The following is a 17,855-nucleotide window of genomic DNA, read 5'->3' as shown; positions in this document are numbered from 1 at the left end:
GAAAACTATCCTCTTTTATATATTTTTTTTACCGGGAATGTCAACAGCATATAGTGACAGCATATATATACAGCAGAATTTTGTTTCTCCGTGCAGCAAACATTAAAACCAAAAGTATACAAACTTGTGCAGTCAAAAATTATATAAATAAATATATAATGATTAACCCTCTTTGCGAAATTATAATAACTTCGCATGAATTCCAAAAAGAATAATACTTTTTTTTACTCAAAGTATAATTCTCATGAAAATTTAATTATTTGTAGATTGTGAAAAAAACATACTTGTCTTTCTTTTAATTTCTTTAGTTCTTCTTCTTCTTTTTGTTTTTGAATTTTTCTTTGTTCTATATATTCTGCCCACATGGCTTCTTCTTCTTCTTTCTTCTTACGCATTTTCTGTTTCAAAATTAATTATGAGTTAGAGAACGAAGCGGTCATATTAAAAAAAAGAGCTCATAATATTACACTTTTTATAATTAATGTTTGAAAAGATGTTGAAACTTTTTAGGCCATTCTTTTACATTAATTACACCTAGATATTAACATCGATTTTGTCTCCTTTTTTTATGAGAAGATATTTTCCTTGTCCAATGGATGTTCTGTTAATGAAAAAGAACGCTAAGTGAAATTTTAGTAAAAAGGAATATATTAGTCTTTTATTGGATTATATTTTGGATTAGTTTTATTTACTTTGCTAGTTTTTTTTATTGCAAAGGGAAAAAAACATTTTCCCCTTCAATTGTTTTCACCAGTGTATTAACATAAATTCAAATTATTTAATTTTATATAATAAATTTGAGCGGAATTGGTCAAAGAATTTGAGAGGAAAAAATATCAAAAATTCATATTTTTAAATATTTATTTTATTATTCAATCGATTTAATTTTATTATTGTCTATTCAACAGATTTTAATCACATTTCGAATCATGTAAATCATTTGTATCATTTTAAACCATGTAAAAATAATTATACAAAACAACACAAACACTTTTCTACGCTTATTAATCTGAATAATAAAAGATAATAGATAAAAACTATTCTTTACACCGAACTATTTCTGCTTAACGAGTTCTATAACTGAAGCCAAAAGGTTTATAACTAGTTGAAAAGATAATGTGAAAAACACAAAAACGTTTTTATGTCAAAATTTCTGTTTCTAAAACGAGAATTAATTAGCATATCTGTAATCAATTCTTCGAAGATTTTTACTTAGTAAGTAAAAATTTGAACAAAATCTATTTAAGAGGGTATCTCACTTATTCGTCGAAACTGTTCAAAAGTTTTGGAAGAGTAGAATTAAATCACTCATTATGAATGTAGGATTTACACCTTACTAATAAGAAACAATAAAAGTATCCATTAATTGCAAATTAATTCGCTCATATTAAGGTTATCATTACATTTAACGAAATAAAAAGCTTTAGAAATTCAGTGTTGAATATTTATGTAATCGAAGCACATAAAGATGAAATTTTAAATTTTAATAAAATTACTTTTTCGGTTGTGAAACAATGTATATAAAATATTTTGTCTATTTCGCAAGTTGGTGAAATTTAAATTATTAAAAATGAACAAAAAAATTCTAAAGAATAGATGGAATCCCTCCAAATTTGCGATGAACAATACCGTTGGAAAAATCACGTTTATGATCCCTTCGAAATATTAATCACAAACGATTTTCGCTATAGTTCTAACTTAGCTAAAATATTGTTATTAAAAAAAGTGCAGAATTATACAAAAACTGAAAGAATTTTAATCCTAATTATATAATTTAATCTTTTAAATCAAGCCTTTTAAAGCGTAAATATAAGAGGAGAAAAGTTTTTAATTAAAGTACAGCCAATAGTGCTCTTCATCTGCGGATTGAATTGGACTTGGCGACGTATTCAAAAATTGTAGTTTTTTTCATAACTTAATAATTACTTCGAAATAGACGAAATAAATTTATATTTGATTTCAGAACCTAAAAAAATTATCAGCGCAACTGAGGATTGACATTCTGGTTGCTTTCATATGTAAAATTTTATAGTAATTTCTAAAAATTTGGCATGAATACAGATGACACTATTTCTAATGCCTACAAATGCTAACAGATAACTATCTTCTAATGACTGCTCGTATGAAGGGATATGTCGTGTTTCAAGTTAAAATTTATAGTTAAACACACATTTTTATATAAATAATAAGAAAGCAATGCATTTTGTTAAAAAAACAAAACAAATAAAGCATCACGAATTCGCAACGAAACAACTTAATTCACAATATCACGAATTTACGAACAAGGCAATTTTATAGCCATGCTACGAAACATATGACACATATTAAATATTCAAAAAATATTACCCTCTTTAAGAATGCCTATAAAAATATAAAAAGACATGTAAATTTTAAAAATATAATAAGAAAATATGATATAGAAAATTAAAAATGTAATTGTAAAAGTCTTTTTATGCAATTTTAGTTTCATGCAATTTATTAAAAACAATTTTAATTAAATTTTTTAAAATAAAATTGTGAAGAAAATGCAATTTAATACAAAATACCGGACCAAAAGTACATTGTTTCCATGTATTTTTTTATTAAGTTCTAATATATATACATAAAATATTTTCTAATCTATATATTGGAAAATATTATGTATTAGCAGGGGTCAGTTTAGAAGAAATTTGGGTCCGTTGACGGACACTTCACAAAATATTTTAACTTAAAAACGGACCCTTCGCAAAATGATTTTTCTTTTAATCGGACCCTTCAGAAATTTGTTTATCTTCGTTATTGTTTTGTTAATCGACTAAACCCTCCCCAAGGGGAAAAAAATAAGGATAGATGTAAACGAATTAAGTTTTGTCTTCGGCAGACGCTTCTTCCTATTTTCGTCCGAAATGAATATTGTGCATTCAATAGTATAGGCTGAATACCAAATATTTATTTGTATGTTGCACCTCTAATTTAGAAACAGCAATTGCTTTTTATTTTTGAAATTTTTTTTAAATTATAGTTTCACAGTGTTGAGCATAATCTTACAGCTATTTACAATTTAAAAACGCCTTGAAAAACTTTTTGCAATAAGGACCCTATTGGCACAAATTCATAAAAGCAGTACCCTGGTTGAAAGAGTGTGATTTAACGCTTACTTTATATTCACAAATTACGAGCAATTTTTTCACAATTTTACAAAAACGGACTTTTCACAAAATGTCTGGACAGACCCCTGATTAAACATTTACAATGATTGTTCATAATATTAAATATTAAGTTCTTCAAGTTAATAAACTGAAAAACAGGCTGACTGATTTAAAAATTCATATAATGTGTGTAAATTTGTGCAATTTTTTTAATCAACTATGCTTATTTTTTTATTAAGTTCTAATATATATGCATAAAATATTTTCTTATTAAAATTTTATCTAATTTAATACGTATATTAAATATTAAGTTCTTCAAGTAAATAAACTTAAAAACAGGCTGACTGACTTAAAAATTCATATAATGTGTGTAAATTTGAGCAATTTTTTTTAATTAAGTGTGCTTATTTTTTAATTAAGTTCTAATATATATATACATAAAATATTTTCCTATTAAAATTTAATATTATTTAATATATATATTAAATATTAAGTTCTTCAAGTTAATAAACTGAAAAACAGGCTGATTGATTTAAAAATTCATATAATGTGTGTAAATTTGTGTATATCAAACTTCCTTAAATAAATAGTACAGTGAAACCTGTGTTTAGGACAACAATTATATTGTCCACTTTGACAGTAGTAAACTTAAAAATGGAAATATAATTGCTTTTGTCAGTTTGGTATCGTTTGTCTAAAGTAAGAACTCCCCTAGCCATTTGTCTGGATCGGTGACTATGGTAACGAGGTATAACTATTTCAAGTAGGGGTTATCGTTTGGAACAGGTTTTGGCATGGTTCGGATAGAGAAAGGGAATCCTTTTCTTCGGTCTACTGTGTTAGCCCTGGAATGAAGAGAAGCTACCCTTCTCCTGAAATGAACTATTCTTGTTTCCATAGCAGCAGACTGCTTCAGACTTAGTGGCGGGGGGAGTTCTTACAGTAGACAAATTATATTTGATCAATTAGATCAGTTTAGACAGGACTTACAGATATTGTCCGTTTAACAGGCATCACTGTAGTATAGTTCACTCACCAGGAGTAGGCACTTGGCTCCTCCCCCCCTCGAACGCAGAGTTCACTTCAGTGTGGGAGTAAGAAGAGAAACATCTCCGAGCTTGAAATTGAGACAACCCTTAATGTGTGCCAAACACAAACAGTGACTTCTTTTTCAGTCACTAATTTCGCTTTATTATCTGCTGTTATACCTTTCGTCTAGCTAATTAAATATATTCTAAGTTTAAAAACTGCTTTTTTCCCAGCAAAATATCTAAAAAATGACAAACTATTCACTCAAAAGAGAGAAATATCATCAAATTTATGAAGTATTTAATGTTGAAGATAAAGTTTGTGAAAAAAATATTCTGGCAAAATAGCAACCTTACTCAGGATTGCTCACAGCCTTCTCCCAAAAATAGCGAAATAGTATCCTCGCATACCACGTGAAGACGGAGCCAACTCCTGGTGAACGAGCTATAATAAAAATTAAATTAATAGTAAAAATTAAATAAAAACCTCCATAGCCAATTCAGCTTCAGAAATTTCTGGCTTCGGTGGGTCCTCTCTAAAATGGCAAAGAAATTTTGTATAAATCTTAAATAAATATAAAATAAGGTTCCAACAGGGAGCATATATAAGATATTGCTATTATGAAACTAATTTCTAATTATTTTTATATTCTTTGATAATTCAGATTATTCCATAATCCTTTATACATAATTTTTGAATTAAAAAGTAAGTAAAAGTGGCAAAATAATATTTAATTGAGGACAAAACTCTGCCAAGTTTCTAGTGTTTTAGAGACAGTATGAAAAACACAGAAAACTTGTTTGCTTGCAAATGGAGGTTCGTGTACCGAATTATCTTTTTCCAAATCTTCGCTTTTAGATTTTGCTAGTTTGAGCTTTTTTTTTCTCATTTGCGATTTTTTTAATTTTCCATAGCATTTTCGACTTTTTCTCGTTTAAATATTAATTTGCGATTTTGAATACTTTTTTGGCATTTACTTAATGCAACAGTATTTTTATTTTATTTAAGGAATTGTTTCGATTCATGTCTGCACCATTTTATTCTTTTATAAATCATATTATTATTTTAATGACAAATCAAGCATATGGTTAATAATGTAGTTTTATGTCGAAAGAAATGTCTTAATTTTTCATTAATTAATTATTATTCAGCAAATACAACTGCTTTATACAATAACATAATAAACCTCAGGAGAATCATTTTTATAAAAATTCTCTATTGGTAATTTAAAATTTGAAGTAGATAAAAAAAAATGACTACAGGTAAACCTAGAACGAACATTAAGTTTCAAAATATAAAATTAGGTCAAGCTGCAAAATGGAGCTTTTGCTATAACTTGTTTTAATTTTGAAAACATTTGAACTTTTATTTTGGGTTTGCATGAATACAGTTTTTCTTTTTGGAAATTACCAATGTGCCATAAAACCAATGTACCGAAGTGCCATAAAAAGTTTCTACCCCATTATCTTAACTGTTAACAAATAAACATAACGTATCGGCGAATTAAGTATAGTAAATTCCTAACAAATAAACATATTGGACGAATTATGTGTAGTATTAACTCTTTACAAATTAATATAACGTAGATGAATTAAGTAAAGTTTTTTTTTACTATTTTGGAGCGTATAAACATGTAAACTTTTGTAACTCTTAGAGATCTCAAGAATTAAAAAAAGTATTTCTCAAGTTACTCTAAAACTTATGCCTTATTAGAGTAATTATTAAAAATTTTGGATATTGGATTATGTTAAACCCAACTAATTTATGTAAGCAAGCAAATTTTTAATTAAGATATGTTTGTTAAAAAAATGTTATACACTCTCGTGTCTTATTATGATATACAATATAAAGTTTTTAGTTGAATTATAAACAGAAAACAGGTATTAATGTCATGATAAACGATAAATAATTAAGTAAAAATCTATCACTCTACATTTAATTATTTATAGGTAAAACGAAAAATACACTTTCAGCCATGACAAGGACAAAACGAGCCACATTTTAAAATTTTATACACTATCATGTCTTATAATGATCATATATGGCAGTACTTTTACTTTCGTTACTTGTACCGCCGGTACAAGTAAAAAGTACGTACTTTTACTTGTACTTCGTTACTTTTTAAATTTAGTACTTTTACTTGTACTTTCGTTACTTTTTTGGGGAAAAAGTAAAAGTATTTGTAACGGAAATGTCCAATGAAATCGTTACTTTTTTCTAAAACTCGGTAAGCTTTTAAAAAAAAAATTAAATTAAAAAGAGTTTGCTGTTGGTCTGGTACCTTGCATCAAATTTAATTGGTTGGAAGAAAAAGATAGGGAGGAGGCTACCAAAAAATTGTCCAAGCTGAACACCCTGCTATAACTAATAACGTAACAGAAAAAAAACCCCAGGGATTTTAGATTTTCTAAAGCTGAAAACATCATGTCAATCACCAGCGACAGAAGAATTTATGGTATACATGAGCTCAAAATTCGAAACGAAAAGCAAATCAATTTTGAATCGATATCCAATCGTAAAAAAATTGTATATGAAATATAATATTGCAGTACCTTCTAGTGCTCCCGTGGAGCACTTATTCAGCGTGGCTAAGCACGTTCTGAGAAATTCTCTCAGCAGACTCAGTGACACCACTTTCGAAATGCAATTATTTTGCAAAATGAATAAAAATATTAATTAGCAAGTTATTTTCGAGTTTTATGCATTTATTTAATACATTTTAAATAAAAAATGTTGGATTTTGTCATTACGTTTTTCAATTTTCTTTTTGAACTCACTAATAATACATTTTTGTCTTAATAAATTTTTTACTAAATACACTTTTACCTAGTACATTTTTTACTAAAATTATGCTTATGCCCGACCTTGTCAAACAACGCCCAGTCAAATCTCTGCGAACTTCAAAACTATTTGTGGTACTTAAAACCTTTTATAATTACTATTTTAACTCTTGAAAACTCGAAGGTATTAATTTAGCCGATGATACTATAATTCGTTTACAAATTTTAATTATTCCGTTAGGCAGAAATGTTCGGGAAATGATTTTCTCGTTTGACTTCAGCATTAGCCATTGTTACTAATAAAACTGTAGACTGTTCTGTTTCAACTTATACTGCACATTCAATTAGTTTTTACTAGCTCAAAGATCACAAAGCTATCTGTGTTTGCTATGTTTGTGCTTTTAAAACGTGTTTCTATAGAGTAAAACAATTTTAAATCAATGGTAATTTAAATAAATAAAAATAATAAACTAAAAATTAAAATCAATAGATAAAATTTCTTTTTCGTGCAAATCCATAAAAAGTTTGATATTAAAATTATATTTGATTTTAAAATTATATTATACGATTATATTATAAAATTATATTATAATATTCTTCCGAATTTAAAAATAAATTAATGTCCATAACTTTCAAAATTTAAAATAATTAAATAAATAACAACAATTTTGCAAAAACATGAAAGAACATAAGAATATTATTCAATGAAATTTTAGGTAACTTTGAATTTTCGATTGCCTAGAAATGTACTTTTAAATCGTTGCTTTTTTTGTTTAGTACTTGTACTTTTACTTGTACTTTTTACTCGTTACTTTTTAAAATAAGAACTTTTTACTTTTTACTCGTTACTTTTTTGAAAAATACTTGTACTTTTACTCGTTACTTTTTAAAAGTAACGTTGCCATATATGATAATGATATACAATATTATATTTTTATTTAAATTATGAAAAGAATGCCCATAATCTCATGATAAACTCAAAAATGATAAATAATTAAGTAAAAATTTAAAGTACGAATTTATCACTCAACATATAATTATTTTTGTGTAAAACGAAAAATACACTTTCAGCCACGACAAGGACAAAACGTGCCACATTTTATAAGTTAAAAAAATATTACCTCTTTTTTGGTCGCCTATAATGAAAAAAAAGACTTTTATTGATAAACATGTAATAAAAATTTGATAAAATGTTCCTTTCAACATCAGCTTAAAATAACAAACATTTAAAAACATTGCTTTTTATTAGAACAAAGATGTTTACTGACAAAAAAAAATAATAATAATTTTGTGTAAATATCAAACTTTTCATTTTCTTTAAAATAAAACTCTTATTGATTTATATATAGTAAATAATGTGTTATAAAAAATGCAATCTTTTAACAGCAGCATAAAATAACAGTTATTTAAAATTATAGCCTTTAATTAGAGTAACGCCGATAAAAAATGTAGAGAAAGATTGCAATAATTGGAACCTCCATTATTACTTACAGATACCTATTGATATTTTAGTAAGGGCGATAGGGCAGGTGTAGACATTTTTTACTAATTTATCAAAAAACCATATTTAATATAATTTTTAACTGATTGAGTAAATTTCTTTAACAATAATTTGATCGTTTACTTGCATTTTGATTTATAGCAAGAACTACACTGGTGTAGGAAATTAAGAGAATTGCAAACTTAATCGATTATCTCTGGAACTACTCGACAGATTTTAAAGAAATTTGATGAGTACTTACATTGATACAATATAAAAGAAATAAATATACAACAATTGTAATACACACTTGCATGATCATGCGTAACACTCGTTGGAGTCGGAAGGTATACCACAGGACAATTCAGGAAAATTGACATTGGAAATTATTAACAGCTTTATTTCAAGTATGGAATCACGCTGCAAGGCCTGTATATCTGTAAGAGGGGACCATACTCCTTATTAACCCATTTTTTGTTTTGTTTATTCTACAACCACTGTTTCATACCTTCCGACTCCAACGAGTGTTACACATGATCATGCGTGTGTATTACAATTGTTGAATGGTTATTTGTTTTGTATTGTATCAATGCTTGTACATATCAAATATCATTGAAATCGGTCCTGTAGTTCTAGAGATAATCGTCCGCAAATTCTCTGAATTTCTTACACCAGTGTACAAAGTTGTGTAATTTTTGCATAATAGTTTTCTTAAAAAAAAGGGAGGGGTTTTTTACCCCTTTACTGGGGGCTAACGTGGACAAGCAATGTGGTTAACTTGGAGAAACTTAATAAATTATTAAATAGTCATTTATTATGAGTTACAAAGGTATATCTGAGGAAAAAATGAAATTAATTTTAATCTAAGCCTTTTTGGAGAATAAATATTGGCATATTTTAATTAAAATTAATAATTTGTACTCTCTCTATATTAAGAAAGATATTTTGAACGTAAATCAATACATTTGAAAACCATCATTCAATTTGATTCATTTGAACATTTTTTGCGAATTGTTTTTTATTTTATTAGAAAATTTAACTCGTGTGTACTAAGCTGTAGCCCTGGTAATTTCTACCAGTTATTGGTGTTGAACGTCTTTTTGTGAGATTTGAGAAATGTATTTTTCCCCTGAATCTTATTTCTTATGAATTGAACATCATAATATCAATAAAAAACTTCCACTCTATCATGGCATGATATTGCTTTTTTATTTAATTGATTAGCACAATGTCGTTCTTCTGTATTAGGTAAATATTTGAAAAAGTAAAAATATTTAAAACTTTGTTTTCCTCTTTAATTTATTTATATTGAATTATATTTTTTAACAAGCTTGTCTCCTTTAAATTTTCTTAACAGAGCCTATAAAAAGTGAAGAATTATAAAGCTTTACTCGTGATTAAAAACACCATTTCTAAAGATATATCATTCGACTAAATTAGTCTAATTTAGAAAATGAATAACGTAAAATGTGTTGTATTTGTAACCAATTCATGTTCCTTCAATTAGAAGTTGAATAGGGCCAATGTCGAAGTGTTCACAGGGAAATTTTACGGCAAAAAAGGATCTTACGGTTAAAAGTACCGTCACCCTGAGTGGCGGTACTTTTTACCGTGATTTGATCCGGAATTTTTGACAGAGTGTATCTAACATAAATATCAATTGAATTCAGAATTAACGACTGAATTGATCCCACCTTTATCCTTAAAATATCTTATTTTTCCCCTCGTAGAATACTTTTCATAGTCAATAGAATATCCTCGAAAAGAGATTTAAAAAAACTGTTTAAGTTATTTTTTATTAAATAATTCACGCATTGAACCTGATTTTTAAAAGTATCCTTTTTCGAGCAACATTTCTGGCATACTTAAAATTAACCCTCTGATTTTATTATTTTAATGTGAGTACCCAAAAAATTACAGCAATGCTTATCTATCGAATAAATCTTTCTTATTAATAATTTAAATAATTGATAAGTTCACTTTTTCGCTTGTTCTAATTTCGGACAATTTATGCAAAATATGACTAAATATCTATACATATCATGTAAATATAAGAAATAATAATGAGAAAAAATTACCTCAAATTAGATTGCCTGAAATTGAGAGAAAATAACAATAAATAATTCCAAAACAAATTAGTGTTATAAAGCATTCGAACATTTTGTAATCAAAGACATGAGTAAAATGATATGAAAACAAAGAAGCTCTTTTGCATAAAAGAGCGGTTTAAAAACAGTATCATTTATTTAAATTGTACTAATTTAGTAACATGAGAAACATCTTTAATATAATAATTTTTAGTATAATAAAAGAACTTACATGCTCCTGAAACCTGAAAGACTTCAAACAAAAAGTAAATCACAAAAACAACAAAAATATAAAAACCTTTTTTTATTAAAATATTTGTTGCTAAAAGTTCAAAATCACGCACACAAGTAAAATACATACTAATTTTAATTAAAGCAGAAATCAAAAGTAAAGACTGAAAATAGTAGAAGTCATTTTGATATATTTGCTGTTTGCATTGAACAAGGCATAATTCATTATTTCAAACCAAAAGTAAATCACAAAAACAAAAAAAAGCTAAAAACTTTTCTTAATTAAAATATTTTTTACTAAAAAGTTCAAAATCATGCACGAAAGTAAAGATTGAGAATGATTGAAACATAGGTAAGATTGAAACATACTAATTTGAATTATAATAGAAATCAAAACTAAAGATTAAGAATAGTAGAAATCATTTTGATGTATTTGTTGATGTATTTGAATAACGTATAATTCATTATTTCAATATAAAATAATTTTTATATTCTAAAGCATTTTACTCTTTCTAACGACTTAAAACAATGATTGTTTAAAAGCAAATTATATTGAGAAAATAAATTAAAAATAAATTTATAAATAATTATTAAGGCCCTAAAAATTTTACAAATATGCGGAAAAATATATGTTTTGCAATTGTCCACATATTCAACGATTAACTGCATTTTTGGATGTCTTCATTTAAAAGATAAACTTTTCTTTACTGTTTTTTTTTCATGCAATTTTGGATTTTTCTTCAAATCCAAGAATACTTTTAGAGTTGCATCCTTTAACAACCAAATATTACGAACTAGAATTTGTTCAGTTTTGGACAAACTTCATTTTTCATTTAAAAGCTTTAATAATGAATGAAAGTGACTCAGCTAAAATCTATAACGCAATAAGTGAAAATTTAAAATTAAAATAATAAAAAAAATTAAAATTATTTATTTTTTTCAAATTGAGATTTTTTTCTGCCTTTATCTAGATCACCTGTTCGTATAATTTGTAGGGTCCTAATAAATGCTGTAATCATGCAACTTTTGTTAAAAAAAATAAAAATAAAAAAAAAAGTCCAGTAGTTTAAAAAAGCTATGTTAGAAGACTGTTTTCTTTCAGGATTCTTTTCTTGAGTCCTTTTTCAGTGAATGAAATTGAAGACAATTGTTTAAATTAGACGATATAAATATTGAATAATTATTATATCAGATATTATATTAGTATATTATAATAATTAGACCAAATTATTAGACTCAGTCTAGTGTTCTAATAACTACATGGTTTGCACGCTGTTATACACAATAAACACATATGTAATGGGTTTTTATTCAGGAGATTTTTTATATACTAATTGATTATGATCATTAAAATATGATTTTTTAATGTATTGTGTTACAATGTTAACCAATTGATAGACGAAAATAAACAAGTACAAGCCGGTTTCAGCAGCGCAAAAATATGAGTGCCATATAGTATCACTTGATAATTAAGATTTTACATAAATTCCTGTAGTGTGTCTAATAACATGGCCAGGGAATGTATATATACACAAGGAAAATCTTTTGGAAAAATAGAATTTTTTTATTGTGTTATTCATAATCAACGGTATTAGTTTAAAATTTACAAGTAAAAAGAGACCTAATAAAAATACGAAAAAATGTTTGAGTTTAAGGAGTTATGGTTAGCTGTGTCCCGTGTGCTTAGAATTAAAAATTTGTTCCTCTATATCATGAAATAAGATATTTTTATTATCTTCCTTATTGCTAAACAGCCATATTTTTAAAACTGATAATTCTAACTTAAATGAAACATCATCTAATGCAGTTCTTTTGAATTCATTAACAAAAGAAGCATAGCAGAGTGAAACAAGCTCATATAGGTTTCCAGACGTGAGTTTTGAACCACCACTTCGCTTGGAAATGCTTCGAATAGCAGTTTTTCCCTTGATGGCGAGAATTGATGCCTGTTTTTGAGGATTTCTATTTTTGCATCCTTAATTTTGTTACTTAATAAATAATTTTAACTTGTAGACGCTCTTAAGACTGATTATCTTTAACGGGGCATATGTTTGAGCAGCATCCCAACATTTTATGCTTTAATACATATTGGAGTAAATTTTAATTGAAAACTCCCTTCTGTATTTTATTCCACAATTCTATCTCAAACTAGGAAAGATATTATCTCACTTTCTTTGAATTGAATAGTCTGGTTGCTAGCGGAAGCAAAAGAAATTAATTTATATTAAATAAAACACATTACTATAGCAACAATTTTACTCTCGCCAGGTTCAATAGTAGCTCAATAGGGATCCTATAAGAACATGCATATATTTTTTGATGTTGGTTCTAGAATGGCCTATATAGGGGACCAATATATTGGCTAAATGACTGACAATTCTACGTTGTGGTTGTAAAGTGGCAGTAAAATATTGAGTGAGTGGGACGACAATTTTATATAGCCAAGATTCATGAATATTGGCAGGGTTATTTTGCTGCTAGGGATATGTCAAGTTTTTGATTAATAATAGATACTAAATATTATGCAGTACTCTGGTTCCGTTCACGCATTAGGTAAGTTTTAAAAAAATTATATTTCTCTTCAAAATAATCTAGACTTAAAACAAAATAATCAATATAAATATGCGATATCCTTTCAAAAGTATTGATGTCCCATTATTATTGTTTATTAATAAAATTATTTTTAAAAAACTTTACATACGCAATAGAATATCATGCTGAAACTTGGATATAATCGGTAGTTAAAAAATAATTTAGGATTTTTATTAAAAAAAGGTGTATGAACATTTCATCGAATCTGCTTTCATGTAAATTAATAGAAGGGAAGGGTTGGAAGATTCACAAAGTATTCTTCACATTCATGTATAATATTAAATTCACATCATATTAATGAATCTCATAATTCTGGACTCAAAATTGCCATAGTCTTCTTTTATTTTTAATTGTTCAAAGAAATAACTATTCAAGTTGTATGCATGATGAATGGCGCGGATGGTCAGAGACTGTCCAAAGTGTGCGGCAAAAAGAGCTCCTTAAACTATCCTCTTTGTAAAGGTCTATTCTGTTCATTTAGAGCAACTTAGCTTGAACTGCCTTTCTTGTTAATCATGATTTAGGCTTTACCCTGCACTTTACAGCTGCCCAACCTCAAAGTCTAAGTGGAATTCGCTCAAATCTCTCAGTACATTTCATTTTTAAAATGGTATTTTTCGTAAAGATATTAAAAGTCTCTTTTTAGAAACTTGTCACGGGTTCTATAAATTTATAATAATGGTATTAAATTGGCGTTATACGAATGTAGATTTTTTAAAACCAATTTATCTTTTAGTTTACTGAATGCGAAAAGATGCTTGAAAAGTTACATCTGCAATATACCCAGCTAAACGGACTCTCAAAGTCCGAAACTTTGCCCCAAATAATAATGCTTAGAGTTTTTTTTTTAATTTTAAATTAGGAAAAGTAGGTACGAAATTCCTCATTAAATTATTAAACTTGTGTTGAACATGTAAAAGGTGCATTTTTTGTTGTGTTCATTTTTTAAACCGTTTTTCGAGATGTATTCATTCTCTTAAACACGTACTTCCAGTTGTGTCCATTTTTTTAAGCACATATTTCGAGCTGTGTCCATATTCTTAAACAAACATTTGTCCAGGATAAAAAGTTGACCGACAAGTTATTTAGAAATTCAACCCACTATTTGAATACCAACAGAATCTACTAATCATTCGATATTTTAAATAAAATCCTTAATTAGAATTTCTATTAATCAGGAAAGAATAATTGAACTAAATTATATATTAGAAATCTCTCTTGAATTGAGAGATATACACAAAACGGCATATTTTGCTGTTTAACTGTCGAAAGTAAAGTCATTATACTATTTTTAGCTTTTTTTAAAAAATAATGAAAACGTATGAAATATTTTGAATTTTAACAATGTCTTGCAGTTGACTGATCGTAAAGACACCGAAGTCAACCATCACTGGTTGCGGTCAGTAAGAAAGTGGTTAAGCACTTTGATCAGCCTGCGTAAGGACCGAGGGTGAAACTCTACAAATTATCGGTGCCCGATCTCGCTCGCAGGGCTAGCAGGAGAGCCATCCAGAGCATCAAAATTCAGATGTCTAGGATCATCCTTATTGTTACTTGTCAGAGCGTCACTCCAATGTGCAGCTCTAGTAGATAAAGTACTTGACTACTAGTGTAGAATATTCAATTACTGTATAATAATTTTATTATATTTTAATAGACTGCAAGAAAGAATATTATTATAACCATCGTTGAAAGGCCGATCCAATTTTCGGGTTCAAGACAACTAATGTTTTACTCCGTAGCCTTGAAATTATGAACCCTATCCAGAAGACAAGGGAAATCTTCGATTAAGCATTAGGAGAAATTTGCCTTCGTGGAGGACTTTTTTGATGGAACTAATCTCCATTTGCGTTACATGGAGAGGAAGACCACGAGATCCTCCCATTCTTAGCCTGACAGCAAGGGAACTCTGACCCATGATTATTGTACCACTGAGGATATTTTATATCATCACTGTGGTTGGTGCAAGCCGGATGCGGAATTCTTATCGACCAGCCATCGCTGGGATCAAAGGCGGTTCGCTGGGATCGGCCATTGGAAAGCGCGTTTTATCCCCTGAGCCATCGCGGCTCTGCAAGAAAAAATTCATTTCTTCTAGTTTTTTCCTTCAATAATAATCAAATTTTTTTCATTCTTTTTGGTTCAAAAAAAATGTGTGAAAGCATAAATTATTTACAACAATGTTTCAGATATGTAAATATTGAGTAAGATGTATATGCCGATATTGTTCAGAAATTCTTTAAGTGAGCTAGTAAAAATAAGTTACTCAAATAAATGAAACAAATGTTAAGTATCATACTTACGAATAAATCAGTGGACGCCTATAGAATAAAAAATAAAAAAAATAGTCATTGATTTCGATTTTCACACAGAACAAAGAGACACAGGACAAATTATGTGGTTTGAAATTTCAGACTCATTAAAAATATTAGGTTTTTTATAAACTGTTAAGGCGACTTTTATTCAATATTAAATTTTTGGAGGAATTTTGTTCATATTTAAATTGTTTAGAAAATGTAGTTCTTTTTTTTTTATTTTGCATACAAATTTATATTTTTAATGTTCTCTGCCCTGTTAGAATGTTCATTCTAAAATTAGGTAAAATAACCGACAGCATTCTGTCCATCAATTTAATCGTAAAATTTACAGTAAAGAAAATTTTAACTTGACATTGGAGTTCTCGTTAGGTGTCGGACAATGAGATTAGGTTGTGGTTGAGTTGTGTTTTATCAAATGGACCGTGGAATGTTGTTTAATTAGTTTATCTGGTTGCTTCACTTATCGCAAGAGATGGGAAATACTTTATGTTAGGCAGCTTTATGATGCTGTCATCTATGAGTGAATGAAAGTATAATATTCGAATAATCTAGGGTCTCAAATTAACAAATTGGGGAGTGCAGGACTCGAATTTAAACATTGTCGACTCCCGGGCACTTCTTTGGCACCGTATTTTGAAATTCGCCAATGTTACATTCGCCAAGTCGGGTCGCGAAAATCTTCGAATACTAATTCGCGCATGTTTCACTTGCAACATACGATTTAAAAAACGCATGAGTGAACATGAGGTGTGAATAAATTTAGCTGCTTTAAAAGTTTTTGTATATTATCAGTCTCTTTCTATTTCTTAGTTTTTTGTTTCCTTTTTAGGATAAAGCTTTGTCGTGGGTGTAGGATATAGCTTTTTAATTATATTTATAAATTTATTTCAAATAATTTATGGCGTCTTAACAAGTATGTGGACGCAATATTCAATAATGCAGCAGAATTTTGTACCTTATTCTTTAGTTTTTAAAACATTTACTTTAAGTAACTACACAGTTTATGAGTTTTAAGCATTTTCTTTTTATATATGTGTGTAATGATGAGGAGATTCTTGCTGTCAGCTTTATATATGAATTCATTATTTTTTACTTTTCTGACACTGATAACTATGATTAAATTTGATGTAATAATTCTCATTTGCAGTATTTGTGCCAATAATATTTGCGTCCAAACAATCGTACATAGATTTGACACTTTTTTGTAAATGTTATGTCCCAAACGATAAATTCCTTCATACGTATTAGCCAACTCCACAGCTTTGGTAGCCAGGACTTAAAAATTTGTAGCAGTTAAAGTATATTTATGAGGTGAACACAATTTTGATTAAAGAAAACTTTTTATGATTTGTAAAATAAAAATATAATGTAAACAGTAAGCATCAACNCGTAAAATTTACAGTAAAGAATATTTTAAATTGACATTGGAGTTCTCGTTAGGTGTCGGACAATGGAATTAGGTTGTGGTTGAGTTGTGTTTTATCAAATGGACCGTGGAATGTGGTTTAATTAGTTTATCTGGTTGCTTCACTTATCGTAAGAGATGGAAAATACTTTATGTTAGACAGCTTTGTGATGGTGTCATCTATGAGTGAATGAAAGTATAATATTCTAATAATCTAGGGTCTCAAATTAACAAATTGGGGAGTGCAGGACTCGACTTTAAACATTGTCGACTCCCGGGCACTTCTTTGGCCCCGTATTTTGAAATTCGCCAATGTTACATTCGCCAAGTCGGGTCGCAAAAATCTTCGAATACTAATTCGCGCATGTTTCACTTGCAACATACGATTTAAAAAACGCATGAGTGAACATGAGGTGTGAATAAATTTAGCTGCTTTAAAAGTTTTTGTATATTATCAGTCTCTTTCTATTTCTTAGTTTTTTGTTTCCTTTTTAGGATAAAGCTTTGTCGTGGGTGTAGGATATATGAGTAGGATATAGCTTTTTAATTATATTTATAAATTTATTTCAAATAATTTATGGCGTCTTAACAAGTATGTGGACGCAATATTCAATAATGCAGCAGGATTTTGTACCTTATTGTTTAGTTTTTATAACCTTTACTTTAAGTAACTACACAATTTATGAGTTTTAAGCATTTTCTTTTTATATATGTGTGTAATGAAGAGGAGATTCTTGCTGTCAGCTTTATATATGAATTCATTATTTTTTACTTTTCTGACACTGATAACTATGATTAAATTTGA

At 28.1% G+C, this 17,855-nt stretch overlaps 1 protein-coding gene across 6 annotated transcripts in view; it reads right to left on the bottom strand.

Annotated features, from left to right (window-relative positions):
- Positions 1 to 17,855, bottom strand: part of LOC107436183 (troponin T) — an 82,220-nt gene that overhangs the window by 28,041 nt on the left and 36,324 nt on the right. For 2 of the 6 annotated variants that reach the window (XM_071187413.1, XM_071187414.1), the window contains 2 exons: positions 4,644 to 4,692; positions 285 to 398 (listed from right to left, as the gene is read on the bottom strand). In XM_071187413.1, the coding sequence (XP_071043514.1) occupies positions 285 to 398; positions 4,644 to 4,649 (120 nt within the window). In that variant the 5' untranslated portion in view covers positions 4,650 to 4,692. Of the gene's footprint in view, positions 1 to 284; positions 399 to 4,643; positions 4,693 to 8,058; positions 8,124 to 10,495; positions 10,511 to 15,630; positions 15,649 to 17,855 lie in introns of those variants that run through there. The other 4 variants (XM_071187416.1, XM_071187415.1, XM_043044485.2 and 1 more) reach the window with 4 other exon arrangements.

This window comes from Parasteatoda tepidariorum, chromosome X1 (assembly GCF_043381705.1).
Source record: "Parasteatoda tepidariorum isolate YZ-2023 chromosome X1, CAS_Ptep_4.0, whole genome shotgun sequence".
Lineage (NCBI taxonomy): Eukaryota > Metazoa > Arthropoda > Arachnida > Araneae > Theridiidae > Parasteatoda > Parasteatoda tepidariorum.
Note: the sequence above shows the minus strand (reverse complement) of the source record. Positions and strands in the feature narration are given on the sequence as shown.